General features: G+C 46.8%; 1 protein-coding gene across 1 annotated transcript in view; it reads left to right on the forward strand.

The window, feature by feature from the left end:
- The window catches only part of LOC143783129 (uncharacterized), a 79,797-nt gene that overhangs the window by 3,041 nt on the left and 59,131 nt on the right, over positions 1-17,625 (forward strand). The window contains exons 2-8 of the mRNA XM_077271427.1: positions 1,041-1,170; positions 1,822-1,992; positions 2,108-2,186; positions 6,600-6,697; positions 6,787-6,856; positions 6,949-7,037; positions 8,605-8,710. Of these exons, the coding sequence (XP_077127542.1) occupies positions 1,093-1,170; positions 1,822-1,992; positions 2,108-2,186; positions 6,600-6,697; positions 6,787-6,856; positions 6,949-7,037; positions 8,605-8,710 (691 nt within the window). The 5' untranslated portion in view covers positions 1,041-1,092. The remainder of the gene's footprint in view (positions 1-1,040; positions 1,171-1,821; positions 1,993-2,107; positions 2,187-6,599; positions 6,698-6,786; positions 6,857-6,948; positions 7,038-8,604; positions 8,711-17,625) is intronic.

Genomic DNA, 17,625 nt, shown 5'->3' on the forward strand with positions numbered 1-17,625 from the left:
AGCGGTGTGGGGGGCACTGGAGATACATGGAGGCTGTGGGAGGTCAGCGGTGTGGGGGGCACTGGAGATACATGGGGGCTGTGGGGGGTCAGCCGTGTGGGGGGCACTGGAGATACATGGGGGCTGTGGGAGGTCAGCGGTGTGGGGGGCACTGGAGATACATGGGGGCTGTGGGAGGTCAGCGGTGTGGGGGGCACTGGAGATACATGGGGGCTGTGGGGGGTCAGCGGTGTGGGGGGCACTGGAGATACATGGGGGCTGTGGGGGGTCAGCGGTGTGGGGGGCACTGGAGATACATGGGGGCTGTGGGGGGTCAGCGGTGTGGGGGGCACTGGAGATACATGGGGGCTGTGGGGGGTCAGCCGTGTGGGGGGCACTGGAGATACATGGGGGCTGAGGGGGTTCAGCGGTGTGGTGGGCGCTGGAGATACATGGGGGCTGTGGGAGGTCAGGGGTGTGGGGGGCACTGGAGATACATGGGGGCTGTGGGGGGTCAGCGGTGTGGGGGGCACTGGAGATACATGGAGGCTGTGGGAGGTCAGCGGTGTGGGGGGCACTGGAGATACATGGGGGCTGTGGGAGGTCAGCGGTGTGGGGGGCACGGGAGATACATGGGGGCTGTGGGAGGTCAGTGGTGTGGGGAGATACCAGTGTTCCCCGCTGACCCGCTCCATGTGTCGCTGTTACTGTGCAGTCACCAGTGATGTCTCCGCACTTTGATCATAAACTTCTTTCTCCCTTTATCCTTTTACAAACGCCCAGAAGGGGAGGAGACATCAGACACACGGAGCAGACCCCGCCCACTTTTACAGCAGTCGTAATGCGAGCTAGCGCTACACTAGGCTTGAATTTCATATTTTATTCCATTAAAAAAAATTTACATATTTTTTAATCCAAACATTAATATTTTGTTGTTTTTTCAATTGTTGGAAAATAAAATCTTTTGCAGACACCTTCCCTTTAATAAAGCAGGTTCTGACATTCCCTTTAATAAAGCAGGTTCTGTATCTCTTTGCTTCTCCCGTTTTCTGCATTACCAGATCACAGGACCTGATCGATACTTCTATCTTTCTTCTGAACGAGGAATCAGGGATGGAGAAAAACCGAGAAACCATAACTGAAAGATTATTAAACTTCACCATGGAGATCATCTACCTGCTGACCGGAGAGGTGACGTCTCTATGGTTCTCTGGTCTTTTTCGGGACGGTGGGGTTTACATGAGGAGTAACGCTACTTCTTCTTCTTGTACGACTTGAATCCTGCAGTGAATGATGTTACCTCTTAGTCGGTGCAGATTCGCCGTTATCACGTCCCTCATGCTCGGTGGAGAGCAGATCCTTCTCCCCTAGTGTTCTGTAGACCACCCGTAACATCGATGTACAGCACTGACCGGTGCTCGGCTGGGAGGAGAACATACAAGTAGTGGCAGCAGATCTGTGTCTCGTGGCAGGTTTTAGCCATGTGTCGTGTGAGGCGAGGGGAAGTCGTGGCTGATCAGTTCGGAAGTAGGCTTAGTTTTTCTAAGAGAGCGGCGTAAAAGAACCAAAACCGCCCACCCTAAACTGTTAGGTATCACAGTAATCTATGGCAGGAGCAGTGAGTGACTATGCGGAGGAGGTAAAGGTCATAATGCGTCTCCTGGTGTGATGGGATCTATCCTCCACAATGTCAGGAAGGTTAGCCGTGAGATTTCCAGTGCTAGTTGGTAGTTTAATGAGTTGCGTTTGGGTGGAAGGAAGCAGATGGTAATTCTCTAGAGAGATCTACATGACAACTCTCGTATTGTGTAATGACATTTATCAGTGTCTCTTCATATACAGGATTACACAATAGTGAAGAAGACTACGGAGGATTGTGTGACTCCCAGCAACCAAGAGCCAGGAGGGCGGAGCAGGAGCCTCATCAAAGAGCCTCCCTGGATACGTGACGGGAACAATAAGCAAAAGATCCTAGAAGTCACCAACAAGATTATTGAGCTGCTGACCGGAGAGGTGGGAATGCTGGGACATTATAAAGGACCGGCACTGACTGGGTGATGACTGTACCATTGTGTGTATCGGGTTCCTTATCTGTACCAGAACGTCACTGTCTTATTTCTCCCTGTAGATGTGGGAGTATCTGGAAGAACACAAGGATCAGTACGAGAACGTCATGATGGAAAACTCTCGACATCCTGCATCACAAGGTAAGAGGAGACATTCTGGATCAAGCTATGACTATTACACAGTCGCAGAACCATAACAGCCTAGCGAACCTTAGACTATCATTGATGAAGAGCAGGAATAGCTTTGTTATGTTATTTCAGTTCTGACACATTGCTGATAGAATTGGCAAGCAATGAGGCAGGGAAGTCAAGGAATCTGAGGTCAAATGCCAAGAGAGTATGTGTCAGGAAATAGGAAGAAGTTCTGAATACTTCAATTACACATACAGAGCTCTCAGATGCAGTTTCCTGTGCTTGCCAGCAGAAGGCTGGAATCCTAAACCCCTCATTTCCCTCCTCCTTCAAGAATTTTTATGGCTTTGAGCTGCAAAAGCAGGTCTCCTTACACTCCTCATTCCCCCCTCCTACCTGATACTGGCTAAAACTGGTACAGAAAGCATGGGATTCTATTGTTCTTTTAAGGTTATATATATTGGCACCGATCAGGGCTAGAGATATAAGGATTATATATTCCGGATGTCCATCGAGAGATCTATAACTCCCTGAAATCACTAGAAGCTAAACCCAACGAGTGCAAGGAGCGGGTTTCTCCATAAGCGGGTCACGTAACTACGCTGTGTTTACACTTAAAATATTCCCCCCGACGTGGTGCACCTCCTGATCATTGTGTCTTTCGTATACGAGGTTCATACAGCGAGCTAGGTATAAAAATGGTTAAAAAGGGGAGGATTCAGCCTCTAAGTGAGGTCACCACAGGGGGAGTGCCTTGGTTTTAGGCTGGGAAATAAGTGAGTGAAGCAGCAGTCTTCCCAAGTCTTTTGTCCGGAGCTAGCTGAGAGACAGGGGTGATGCATCTAGATATATGCTCGCCCATCCCCCACCGCTGATGGCTAGCCATGAGATGAAATGACATAATGCAATGTAAGTGTTCTCTTCAACTTTAATCCCATTTTATTTGTAATTGTACTGTACATACGATACTTGTCGTCTTTATAGTATCTTTTTATACTTCTGTAAATACTGCCTACTTTACCTTTTTTTGAGTAAAATATATAAAATTACTAGCTTTGTCTCTCCTTGCTCTATAACGAACTGTCACGTCCTCTGAGGTGAATTACGCTACTAATCTGGGTTGGCTCCGGACCCGTTAATAATTAAGAAATCTGAGATGGTGGCAGCGGATTTGTCCTGTGCGTTTGGGAGACTTTGTAGCGACGGCGGCGTTGATAATTGTTGTTCCCGCCTGAGTGGGAGTAGTTACATCACCCTCGCTGCAGTGTGCCAATTAGCCAGTACATAGCAGGAAGCCTTTCTGGCGACTAATTATCCTAGGTGCAGTACCGTGTCTGACCTGGGGGTAAGGGGGCACCGGAGAGCTGCATGTTCCAGACTGGAAGTGGGATATTGATAAATCCACTTCAGAAAGAACCAGGGGCAACCAAACAACCCCGGTTCATGACAAAGTGATGTGAGTGGTGGGGATGATAAAGGTATCCTCCCCATGAACGTGACAGTATGTAAAAAATGCCAAATATGCATTTGTTCTATTATTTTATAAAATTTCTTCATTCTTAACTGGGGAAAAGAGGATGATTCCAATATTTTTATTTTTTTTTAAGATATATTTTTTCCAGTCCCCTAAGGGCACCTAAGTCTGTAATATGTAGTGAAAATCACGATCTCCTATAAAGACTAGCCAACACGGCACCGCCGCACAACTGCCTGAGACGTATGCCTGGCCAAGATCAGGGCACTAAAAATGCCACTGTTGTGCATATCCATCATAGACAGTTAAAGGGTTACTCGATGAGCCGAACCTGTCAAGATAACTCAGGGGCGAAGCTAGATTTTTCTTTACAAATTGAGTTTGGCGACCTCATCCTATAAACTTTGAAGGCAGTTTGAGTAGTCATTGTCACGACTGTTCTCGCTTGTTCCGAGACCAGGGGTTCATTCCTTGTCCCTAACACTAAGGGTGTCCGGCGCACGGAGGAAATGAGTGAGGGCTGGGAGGCGTTTGTGTTTGGGGGAAAAGACATGCCCCCTGGACAGACTACAGGTATGGTGGGCAAATTATAAAAACGAATATTTCCGCATTGGAAGGGGGACCCCAAATAAAAGAGCGACCTTGACAGAATGCAGCATTAGTGCTGCACAAGGTGGCTCTTTAAGTTAAAAACGCCAGGGGGTAACAGGTTCCCTTTAAGCGGTTCATGTAATTTCGCCGTGCTTTCACTTCAAAGAATCGCCCCGATGTGGTGCACCCCGGGAACCTGGTGTAGTTCGTATGCGAGATTCATACAGCGAGATATGCGTAAAAATAGTTTTCGTATTCTACGAAAAGGGGAGGTTTCAGTCCCTAAGTGATGTCACCGCAGGGGGAGTGCCTGGGTTTTGGGCTAGGAATACCTTAGTGAGACAGCATTCTTGCAGTGTCTTTCTGTCCGGGATCCAGCTGCGTACATATGTGATATGCATCTAGATGTGTGCATCCTACAAAGCCCACGGCCAGCCAATGTGATTTGAAATGATATAAACGACCTGTAAGTGTTCTTTTCAATTTTAATCCTTTTATTTGTAATTTGTATTGTATGTATTGTATGATATTGTCTCCTTTATAATATCTACTATATAATTGTCTAAGCTCTACTTCCGTCTTTCTGTCTTTCTTTCTTTCTGTAGCGGATATTCATTGGTTGCGGCCTCTGTCTGTCATGGAAATCCAAGTCGCTGATTGGTCGTGGCAAAGCGCCCATGACCATTGCCACGACCAATCAGCGACGGCCATAGTCTGGCAGCGAAATGGCCGCTGCTTTACTGCCCTGCAGTCAGCGCTGAGCGCTCACACAGGGTTAATGCCAGCGTTAACGGACCGCGGTGCAACGCACTCCGTTAACACAGCTATTAACCCTGTGTGACCAACTTTTTATTATTGATGCTGCGTATGCAGCATCAATAGTAAAAAGATCTAATTTTACAAATAATAATAATTTAAAAAAAAAAGGTTATTCTCACCCTCCGACGTCGCGCGCTGTCCTCGGCAGTGCAAGCGGCAAGTTCCGGTGCCAAGGATGGTATGCGAGGAGGACCTGCCATGACATCACGGTCATGTGACCGCAACGTCATCACAGGTCCTGCGCTCATACCAACCCTGGGAAGCTGCCACGTGCACCGCACACAGGCGCCAGGACTTCAAGGGGCCTTCGGAAGGTGAGTATATGTTTATTTTTTATTTTAAGTCTTTTTTAACCACACATATAGTGCCCACATTGCTATATACTGCGTGGGCTCTGTTATATACTACGTCTCTGCTATATACTATGTAGCTGGGCAATATACAATGTGGCTGTGCAATATACTACATACCTGTGCAGTACACTACGTGGCTATGTTATATACTACGTACGCTCTGTTATATACTACGTAGCTCTGTTATATACTACGTAGCTCTGTTATATACTACGTAGCTCTGTTATATACTACGTAGCTCTGTTATATACTACGTAGCTCTGTTATATACTACGTAGCTCTGTTATATACTACGTAGCTCTGTTATATACTACGTAGCTCTGTTATATACTACGTAGCTCTGTTATATACTACGTAGCTCTGTTATATACTACGTAGCTCTTATATACTACGTAGCTCTGTTATATACTACGTAGCTCTGTTATATACTACGTAGCTCTGTTATATAACACGTAGCTCTGTTATATACTACGTCGGTTGTGTTATATACTACGTAGCTCTGTTATATACTACGTCGGTTGTGTTATATACTACCTACATATTCTAGAATACCCTATACGTTAGAATCGGGCCACCATCTAGTCTTTTTATACTTTGTAATCACTGCCTACTTTTTTTGGAGTAAAATATACAATTTATTAGCTTGTCTCTCCTTGCTCTAAGCGAACTGTCGCGTCCTCTGAAGTGAATTATGCTACTGATTTCGGTTGGCTCCGGACCCGTTAACAATTAAGAGAATCGGAGCTGGTGGAAGCATACTTTGTCCTGTGCGTTTGTGAGGCTTTGTAACAACGGCGTCCTTGATAATTATTGTTCCCGCCTGAGTGGGAGTAGTTATAACAAATTGATGTGAGTGGTGGGGATGATAAAGGTATCTTCCCCCTGAACCATGACATATTGGTGGAAGCACAGTGGGATCCGTGACACTTATCTAGCACCATGGATACTTACGAGCAGGACAACTTTTGAGATTACTCATATTCCTGAGCTCCACAGTGCGGATCCTGAGATGATAATGTGGGCACCACCGTGTTATGTTGGTGTTCCAGCAGAAAGTTGGCGAGCTCAATATTTATTATATCACCCTGATAATGATCTGTAACAAGGGAGGTGAGAGAAGTGTGTGATGTATGGACAGATCTCCAGAAGGTTATGGTTCTGTCACTGTGTCTCTGTCTCCCATAGATGAATCCAGAAGGAGAAACCCACCAGAGAGATGTCCCCATCCTCCGTGTCCTCAGGTCTGTCCAGAGGAGAATCACAACGTCCCAGAGAATCAGCAGGTAGATGGTGCTGAGCCCTCACCGAAATACGACCATAGAGAGATGGAACCAAAGTTCATTCTTCAGTATTTTTTTATTTTTCGGCTTAGGGTGAAGATCTGATGAATATTAATGTCGTGGTTATAGATGAAAAAGGGGAGCGGGCGGCTGATCAGCCATGTAAGGAGGGGAGACCATCACTGGTTGTCAAAGAGCGTCCTCTAGATACAACTATCATCACATGGAAACTATCTGTTCTGTGTCTCCTACAGATGAAAGAAGCCCCCCAGAGAGATGTCCCCGTCCTCTGCATTCCCGGAACCGCCCAGAGGGAAGTCACAACGTCCCGGAGGCTCCTCAGGTAGATGTTACTGAGCTCTGTATCAAATCTATAGAGGGACGTGCGGACATTTTTGTCCATCCAGTTGTAAATTTTGTCATAAGTTTTTGGTGGTTTACTGCAGTCAACAGGTTTCAATACTCCTAGGAAAGGCAATGGAGTCTTAGATCAAATGTCAACAAAGTTCTACGCTTTAAAATAGAAACAACAGAACTTAGAAAAATGCAAGAAAAAAAACACGAAACCAGCAAACTTAATTAAAAAAAAGAGTAACGAGACTTAAGACCGATCACATCACTTCGTTCGTTTCAGAATCTGAAGACCAAAGAGTTCCTTTATTGTCCAGACTCCGCACACATGCAGTCGCTCACCTCCAGATCACAGCCGGGAATACGGAAATAAAGTCCTGTGCGGCGGGGACTTGCACTCCTCCTGTGCGGCGGGGACTTGCACTCCTCCTGTGCGGCGGGGACTTGCACTCCTCCTGTGCGGCGGGGACTTGCACTCCTCCTGTGCGGCGGGGACTTGCACTCCTCCTGTGCGGCGGGGACTTGCACTCCTCCTGTGCGGCGGGGACTTGCACTCCTCCTGTGCGGCGGGGACTTGCACTCCTCCTGTGCGGCGGGGACTTGCACTCCTGTGTCGCTGTAAGGGTCTCGAGTGCTATCGTGGTCACCCGCCCATGCCGCTGGCTTGTTAGCTTCACACAGCCATGGGCCTTTTGTAAAAACCGGACTGGAGGGAGAGATCCGTCCCACCACCATCCTACAGATCTCTTCAAAAATAAAAGCCCAAGACAGGTTTTCCTAAACTTGGTGACATAATTTGACCCAGTCCACACATTTATTTAGTGCTGTAACAGGAGCCGTGGCTGTAGTCACAATGCACCCCAGGGGGTCTGTATGTTTCCAGGCTTAAGCCCCCGTCACACTAAGCGAGGTCGCTAGCGAGATCGCTGCTGAGTCACAAGTTTTGTGACGCAACAGCGACCTCCGTAGCGATCTCGCTATGTTTGACACGTAGCAGCGACCAGGCCCCTGCTGTGAGATCGCTGGTCGTGTCAGAATGGCCTGGACCTTTTTTTGATCGTTGAGGTCCCGCTGACATAGCTGTGTTTGACACCTTACCAACGACCTTGTCACACAGGACGTCCCTCTGAATCGTCATAATAGCTGCCATGTGACATCGTTGTACAGGTCGCTACAGGTCGCCGCATCGCTGCTGCATCGTTGGGAAGATCTCACTGTTTGACATCTCACCAGCGACCTCATAGTGACGCAGCAACGATCCCTGACAGGTCGTATCGTTGTCGGGATCGCTTTAGCGTCGCTAAGTGTGACGGGGTCTTTATTCTGGGAGGCACATAAAGGCCATTGTATGTAATACCCCTATTATATGTAGCATAAAAACCTGATTTATAGGATTTCTTTTCTTACTACAAGTTCCTTTTACAAATTTAACTCTCCCAAAAAGAAAACTTTTAAGAAGATTCTTACCTTAATTTCCAGCCCTCTTCCATTACACTGATCTGTTAGATTTCACCATCTTGCTGCCATATTGTACTGACGTATTACACCTGGTGTATCAGGGGGAAGATCTGACTGTTATTAAAGTGGAGGTTAAACAAGAAGCCGATGAGATGATGAGCGATCTGCCAAGTGACGCGAAGGAGATGCCCAGCGATTATGGCGCCGGTAAGTGTCACGATAATATGAACATGCCATGTCTTGAGTTCTCCTCTTTTTGCCTGCAGGCAACTCCCTCCCCCCTGCTATATAGTGGCACCAATCCAGGCTAGAGATATAAGGATTATATATTCCGGATATCCGTCGAGAGATCTATAGCTCACTGAAATCGCTAGGAGCTAAACCCAATGAGTTTCAAGGAGCGGATTTCTCCATAAGTGGGTCATGTACAGTACAGACCAAAAGTTTGGACGCACCTTCTCATTTAAAGATTTTTCTGTATTTTCATGACTATGAAAATTGTACATTCACACTGAAGGCATCAAAACTATGAATTAACACATGTGGAATTATATACTTAACAAAAAAGTGTGAAACAACTGAAATTATGTCTTATATTCTAGGTTCTTCAAAGTAGCCACCTTTTGCTTTGATGACTGCTTTGCACACTCTTGGCATTCTCTTGATGAGCTTCAAGAGGTAGTCTCCGGGAATTATTTTCACGTCACAGGTGCGCCCTTTCAGGTTTAACCCCTTCATGACCCAGCCTATTTTGACCTTAATGACCTGGCCGTTTTTCTCTTTCCCCCATGATGGCACCACAGGGAGAGAGGGGTCCGCCCCCAGGGACAGGAAACCTACAGGTGAAAAAGGGCGTACCTCTCTTCCACATCAGTTGGTTTCCTGTCCCTGACGGGGAACCTACAGCACGTACCTGAAGATCCTTCGTAGGATACCAGGGGCTGATCCAGTTCGGTTCCTGGCAGGGGGCGCCCTGTCACGGCTGGGTCGAGCGGTTTTTCTCCCCTTTTTTCCTTCCCTTAAGCACCACCGCAGGGGTCGGCGGACCTTGAGGGTGAGTGGGGGGAGGGGGGGGGCAGTGAAGGAGGATCAAGTCTGCCTTCCCCAAAAGAAAAAAAAAAAAAAAAAAAAAAGGAGGCAGGTGGCGGCGGTCACCGGGATAGCCCCTGTACCGCTGCACAGCGCCGGCAGACAGAACGCTGAGGGGCCACGCGCGAGCGCGTCCCCGCTTATACATTCCTCTAAGTGAACGAGCAGTGCACATGCGCAGATCACCACTTCCGCCGGCGGCGCATGGCATAAAGGAGCGCCTCCAGGCGAAAAAATGGGGACAATTCAAACCTCCTTTGCACTAATCACAGTGCGGAGGCCACTATGACCGACCAGGAGCAGCAGGATGCACAGGAGACTATACAGCTATCTCCTGAGCAAGCGCAGGTACAGCGGCACCAGCATACACAGCATCAGCGCAAGGGAAACACTTCCTCTCAGCAGCGCAGCAGCAGTGGACACTCGGGATCGCAACGCAGCCGAACTTCTGCAAAAACAATGCGACCTGTGACGAATCCAGCGGTGGATATAGTCCCCAGGCCCGAGATGGTATCTCTTGTCCACAGGAGGGTGAGTGATCTACGTGAAAGTCCTGAGTTTAATACAGAGTTACTCTTTTTTCTAGGGAAAGAAATGTGTAGCCAAATCAAAGCACAGGGTATGTGCTATATGCCCGGAAGAGCTACCTTCCTCATGGGAGAAAAAGCTATGCAGCATTTGCATAGAGAAAAGAATTCAGGAAGAATCCCCGGCGTTTGCCTCAAACCTAAAGTCACTAATAAGGAGCCAGGTTGAGAGTGCCCTTAAAGGCGTTAAGACCTCAACGAAAAAACGCAAATCAAGCCATAGGTCCCCTGAATCCAGTGTGGACGAGTCAGAGAGCGAAATATCCGATTCTAGTGATTCATCAGCCTCCGAGTCCTCTTCGCTATCTTCAGAAGGGGGACGCAGTTGCTTCCCTATCGAAGAGACAGACGCCCTCGTAAAAGCCGTGAGGACAACAATGGGTCTGGTAGACGAACGCCCTAAAAAAACGGCGCAGGATATAATGTTCAGTGGTCTGGAACAAAAGAAAAGGAGAGCGTTCCCAATAAATGAAAAAATTCACTCTCTAATTAAAAGAGAATGGAAGAAACCGGACAAAAAAGTTCTCTTAACTCCCAAGAGAAAATACCCTTTCAACGACCCAGCCTGCTCATCTTGGAGTAAGGCGCCAAAGTTGGATGTGGCCATAGCAAAGGCCTCTAAATTCGCCCTGCCCTTTGAAGACATGGGTACATTAAAGGACCCGATGGACAAAAAAGCTGAGACTTTCTTAAAAAGCTCCTGGGAAGCAGCAGGAGGTGGATTAAAACCGGCCATTGCGGCCACTTGTACTGCCCGCGCCTTAATGGTATGGCTCGAGCACTTAGATTCCCAATTAAAAGAAAAGGTCTCAAGAGAGACAATTCAAAAGTCAGTGTCTGTGATGAAAGGTCCGGCAGCCTTTTTGGCTGACTCATCGGTAGATTCAGATAGATTGGCGGCTAGGTCAGCTTCCTTCTCAAACGCCGCAAGACGTGTCCTGTGGCTAAAATGCTGGCCAGGGGATTTGCAAACCAAAACTAAATTATGCTCAATACCATGTGAAGGCGAGTTCTTATTTGGGTCAACATTAGATGACATCCTAGACAAAGCCGGGGATAAGAAAAAAATCTTTTCCCGGGTTCCCCAATCAGTCTTACAGGCGTCCTTTTCGGAACAGAAAGTTCATGCGGAGGAGACCCCCAAAAGGGAACAAAGATGGATGGGAGGACAAAAGAAATAAGAACAAAGGCTTCATGTTCAACAAGCCCCCCGCCGACAATAAAGATCACAATGAAGGTATTCCCCAGGTCGGAGGGAGATTGACCTGTTTTCTTCCAGCCTGTGAAAACATTTCAAACAGTCCCTGGATATTAAGCATAATAAGAGAAGGTCTCAAACTGAAATTCCGCACCCCTCCCGGCGATTCCTTCATGGTAACACCCCAGAGACAATCACACGAACAGTCAGCTCTTCAGGAAGAGATTGTGAACTTAATTCAGAAGGGAGTGTTAGAAGAAGTCCCCTACCAGGAGAAAGGTATGGGCTTCTACTCTCCCCTCTTCCTTCGCAGGAAACCTGACGGATCGCACAGGGCGATCATAAATCTCAAAAGACTAAACAGTTTCCTCGAGATTCAACATTTCAAAATGGAGACAATAAAATCTTGTGTAAAGATGCTCTTTCCCTTGTGCTTCATGACTGTTCTATATTTACGAGACGCATATTACTATGTGCCCATCCACAAAGATCATCAAAAATACCTCAGACTGGCAGTGACTATCCAGGGGGAAGTGAAACACTACCAATTCAGGGCTCTCCCCTTCGGGTTAGCCATCGCACCACGGGTGTTCACAAAAATAATGTCAGAAGTAATGACCCACATACGGGAACAGAATATCCTATTAGTTCCCTATCTGGACGATCTCCTGGTGGTAGGGACCTCATCCCAACATTGCAAACAACAGTTGGAGATGGTCATGGCTTCACTGACGAGTGTAGGTTGGCTACTGAGCATACCCAAATCCAGAATAGTGCCAACCCAGGTACAGGAGTACTTAGGGATAGTCCTAGACTCGACCACGCAGAAATGCTATCTTCCACAGGGATCCAAGAAATGACACAGATAGTGTTACAGATGACAACATCCCCGGTCACTACTCTAAGAAAAGCGATGTCCCTGTTGGGATCTATGACCGCCGTATCCTGGCAGTGCAGTGGGCACAAAGTCACACCCGGGACCTGCAATGGGAAACATTAGATTCAAGCATGTCTCTGCGTGGAAATTTAGACGGGCAATTAAGTATCTCGTCAAACATGATACACTCGCTAGTATGGTGGGCAGACCCAGTGAATTTAACCAAGGGGGTTCCTTGGGCACTACCGACGGAAAAAATCCTAACGACGGATGCAAGCCCCTGGGGGTGGGGAGCACACATAGACGATCAAGTGGCACAGGGGAATTGGAGCCAAAATCAAGAGCTAGCCTCTTCAAACATGAAAGAACGGTTAGCGGTAAAACTGGCCCTAACCCACTTTCTAAAACTCATTTACTCCATCACGTAAAAATCTTTTCGGACAACCAGGTAGTGGTAGCATACCTAAACCACCAAGGGGGCACAAGGACTCGAGCATTAATGGAGGTAACCCAATCCATCTTCCACATAGCAGAACACAATCTAAAGTCCCTGACAGCTCTCCACATAAAAGGCTCAGAAAACCGAACTGCGGATTTCTTGAGCAGGAGATGCGTAAAACAAGGGAAGTGGGAGCTAAAACAATCAGTGCTCAACCAGATCATAAAACGTTGGGGGCTTCCAGAAATAGACCTGTTTGCGAACAGTCAAAACCAGAAAGTAGAGACATTCTGCTCAATCGATCCCCGGGGGGGGCCCAGTAGCTCTAGACGCCTTCACAATTCCCTGGAACTATCGCCTCGCCTACGCGTTCCTTCCGATATCCCTCATTCCCTTAGTGCTGAGGAAGATTCGGGAGGACGGAGCAACAGTGATAGTAATAGCTCCATTCTGGCCCCGCAGAATATGGTTTTCATGGCTAAGAAAAATGTCCATATCAAGCCCTTGGGTTCTACCAGACACTCCGAACCTTTTATCCCAGGGACCAGTTTTCCACCCCAATGTAAAGAATCTACACATGACAGCTTGGCTTTTGAAAGGAAGCTACTAAGCGATAAGGGTTTCTCCCCCAATCTAGTATCCACCCTATTACAGAGTAGGAAACTCGTAACCACCAAAATATATGGGAAAGTGTGGAAAAAGTTCATGTCAGTATCCGGCGCAGACCCAACCGGGGAAATCCCAATAGAGAAAATCCTTGAGTTCCTGCAGAAGGGACTGGAAAAAGGTCTAGCTACAAGCACTCTAAAGGTTCAAGTAGCAGCCTTGGGGGCTTTGAACAACCATGATCTGGCCAGAAATCGCTGGATCATGAGATTCATTAGAGCCTCAAGTAGGTCCAGGCCTATTCCTCTCCATACTACTCCTCCCTGGGATCTAAACCTTGTTCTAAATGCTCTAACCAAACCTCCCTTTGAGCCCCTGGCAGACGCTCCTTTAAAAATCTTCTCTAAAAACCACGCTCCTGGTAGCCCTAACCTCGGCCCGCCGCGTTAGCGATATACAAGCGATGTCTGCATGCCCACCCTTTACTGAGATACTCGAAGACAGAGTCATTCTTAGGACTGACCCGGCTTACCTCCCTAAAATCGCATCACAATTCCATAGGACACAAGAGATCTCTTTGCCCTCCTTTTGTCCCAGCCCCAAAAATGAGGGGGAACAAATACTGCATACCCTAGATGTAAAAAGGTGTCTGGTCCAATATCTATCAGCCACTAGGGAGTGCAGGAAGGATAGGGCTCTGTTTGTCTGCTTCCAGGGTCCACAGAAGGGACAGAAAGCATCGAAAGCTACGTTAGCGAGGTGGATAAGAGATGCTATCGCCCTATCCTACTCATCCGGCGGGACGGCCATCCTGGAGAATATAAAGGCTCACTCAACCAGAGCAGTGGCATCATCCTGGGCGGAGAGAGCTGGCGCTTCGATACAACAGATATGTAGAGCGGCCACTTGGTCTTCCCAGTCTACATTTTTCAAACATTACCGTTTAGACTTGACCTACTCAGATCTCACCTTTGGGCAAAGGGTTCTAGAGGCAGTGGTCCCTCCCTAAGAATTACAATCTATGCAAATCTCTCCGTGGTGCCATCATGGGGGATAGAGAAAATCGTAGTTACTTACCGATAACGGTATTTCTCTGATCCCATGATGGCACCCGTATATTCCTTCCCTTTTCACACACAGGTGTGCACATTATAATGTACTAATAATTAGCTTTTAGTCACGGTGCCTCTGTTAAGTTAAATTGCTTAAGTTTAATTTGTGCAAATATTGAGTTGCAGCTGAAGTTCTGTATAAGGCTCTGTAAACCAACTGATGTGGGAGAGAGGTACGCCCTTTTTCACCTGTAGGTTTCCTGTCCCTGGGGGCGGACCCCTCTCTCCGTGGTGCCATCATGGAATCAGAGAAATACCGTTATCGGTAAGTAACTACAATTTTTTTCATCTTTAATCCCATTTTATTTGTAATTGTACTGTACATACGACTTGTCTACTTTTATAATACCTGTTTATACTTCTGTAAACACTGCCTACCTTTTTTGGAGCAAAATATATAAAATTACTAGCTTTGTCTCTCCTTGCTCTATAGCGAGCTGTCACGTCCTCTGAAGTGAATTATGCTACTAATTTGGGTTGGCTATGGACCCGTTAATAATTAAGAAATCGGAGCTGGTGGCAGCAGGATTTGTCCTGTGCATTTGGGAGGCTTTGTAGCGACTGCGGTGTTGATAATTATTGTTCCCGTTTGAGTGGGAGTAGTTACATCGCCCTCGCTGCAGTGTGCCCATTAGCCAGTACAAAGTAAGGCAGCCTTTCTGGCAACGAATTATCCTAGGTGCAGTACGCGGTCTGATCTGAGGGTAAGGGGGCGCCAAAGAGCTGCAAGTTCCGAACTGGGAAGTGGGATATTGATAAATCCCCTTCAGAAAGAACCAGGGGAAACCAAACAACCCTGGTTCATGACAATTTGGTGTGAGTGGTGGGGAAGATAAAGTTTTCTGTTGTGAATTCTGTTCTTGGGTTCCCTCCGGTGGTTGTTGGTGGTATTGCAGCTGTCCCTGGCTTGCAGTTCTGGTCAGGTGTTTCTGCTGATTGCAGGTCTGACTGGGGTATTTAGGGCTGCTGGATTCATTAGTCAGTGCCAGTTGTCCATTGTTCTTGGAGGGATTGCTTCTCTCTCTGGTTCCTCATGCCCTGCTGCCAATTCAGCTAAGATAAGTGTCTGTTTTTTTTGTCTCTGTGCACACATGCAGTGTGCTTGTAATTCAGTGCAATCCATTTGTGTTTTTGTCCAGCTTTGACTTTGTTTGGATTTTTCAGTCATGCTGGATTCTCAGGAGTTACAGATATACTTGCTATGTCTTTAGTTAGATGTAGTATATTTGTATTTTCTGCTGTGGATATTTTTAGGGTTTTAATACTGACCGCTTAGAATTCTGTCCTATCTTTTTCTATTTAGCTAGAAGTGCCTCTTTTGCTAAATTCTGTTTTTCTGCCTGTGTACGTATTTCCTCTTATACTCACAGTCAATATTTGTGGGGGGCTGCCTATCCTTTGGGGTTCTGCTCTGAGGCAAGATAGAATTCCCATTTCCATCTATAGGGGTATTTAGTCCTCCGGCTGTGTCGAGGTGTCTAGGACGTGTTAGGTACACCCCACGGCTACTTCTAGTGGCGGTGTTAGTTTAGGGTCTGCGGTCAGTACAGATACCACTTACTCCTGAGAAAGTCTCTCATGCGGCTCCTAGGTCACTGGATCATAACAGGTTTCCTCCCCGTGAACCGTGACAGTAAGTCACCATGAAATACTTAGTATCATCGTGCTGGTCCTAAGGAATCCTCTCTGCAGAGTCCGGTCATGTATTAGGGCATGTGTGTGTTTTTTGAGGGGTCTTTTTTCAGCAGGTTCTCTCTAAAAACAAAGCATGAGAAGTGTTTCTTTTAATTTCTATTGTAAAACCAATTTGCTGTTCACGTTCAGTCTTTTGAGCTTTTTTTTTTTTCCCATTTCTGGTTTTGAAAAATGCCTGGTGAGAAGACAAAGTTCCTGTCATCTCGTTAAGATGACTTCCGATGGGAAATGCTTTAACCTAGGTACTGTCCAATCAAAAGGCTGGAAGAATGCTTCTAGAAAAGAAACTCTGCCATAATGTTTGAAAAACCCTTCAAAACGCAGATTCAGGAAACAAACGCTCCACAGAGAAGGAGCGTTTCATCAAATGGTTTCTTAAAAAAATAAAACGAAACTCCGTCTGACGATATCCTAAGGGTAAAAGTGTTTTGGAGCAGAAACTGAGTGAATATTCCTCAAATCCTGCTAAAAAAAAAAAAAAGTTAAACTGCTGTAAAACTTTCATCTCAGCTTCTGCTCCAAAAACGTGGAAATAAAGCAATAAGACTTGGTGTGCGCACGCCCTCACATTTAGCTTTTTGGGCACAGAGGTTGTACTTGCAGCCGGGATTTAGCCCATTCACGACTTTTGACGTACCTATACGTCATGGTCAGATAGGGGTTCCCGACCAATGGCGTATGCGTACGTCATGGTGATCAGTCGGGCACAGTAGCTGTCACCGCGCAATTGCTGCAAGAAGTCGGCTTACATGATAGCCAAGCCGTGTCTGTCATAGGAGCAATGCCCGCACTGCCCCTGTCTGTTTAACCCTCTAAATGCCATGATCAATATCAATCACCGCATTTGGGAGGCTAAGAGAGGGAGGGGGCTCCCTCTCCCCTCTGATCGGCGACAACGCGACGTTATCGCAGGCTACCAATCATCATAGCAACCCTAGGTCATGTAGACCTCTGAGTCTGCTAACTACGGGAGCTTGTTAAGACCGTGTCCAGAGCATGGCCTAAGAGGCTTCTGTCAGTGCAGCACTGACTGGTATAATACATTGCAATGCTTTTATTCCACCGATCAGAGTGATAAACGTTAAAGGGACTAAGTAAATAAAAAAAAAAATAAGTTATACCAATAAATACATATACTGTCACACTAGTTAACCATGTAAAAGATAAATGAAACCAATTCTTCACTTGCTGTTGATTTGTTCATTCTGCCTCCCAAAGATCGCAGTAAGACTCGGCTCACATTTATTCTGCGCTGAGCGCTTACATCAGGGCTTCCGTGTAAATCTCTGAAATACGTGAGTCACACAGACCCCCCCCCCCCCATCGGAATAATCCTTATAATGAGGCAGATGGTGGCACTGTGGACGCCGTCTGACCTGTGATCCGGCGATGTTAGTCTTTTTATTAGGCGTGAATAAGAGTGCCGTTTGGCACAGTTTTGTGCACTTCTGAAAGAAAGGACACCACTGAACACAGGCCAGACGGAGTCCAGAGTAACTCTGCTGCCTCATTATAGCAA

Source organism: Ranitomeya variabilis, chromosome 6 (assembly GCF_051348905.1).
Source record: "Ranitomeya variabilis isolate aRanVar5 chromosome 6, aRanVar5.hap1, whole genome shotgun sequence".
Taxonomy (NCBI): Eukaryota; Metazoa; Chordata; class Amphibia; order Anura; family Dendrobatidae; genus Ranitomeya; species Ranitomeya variabilis.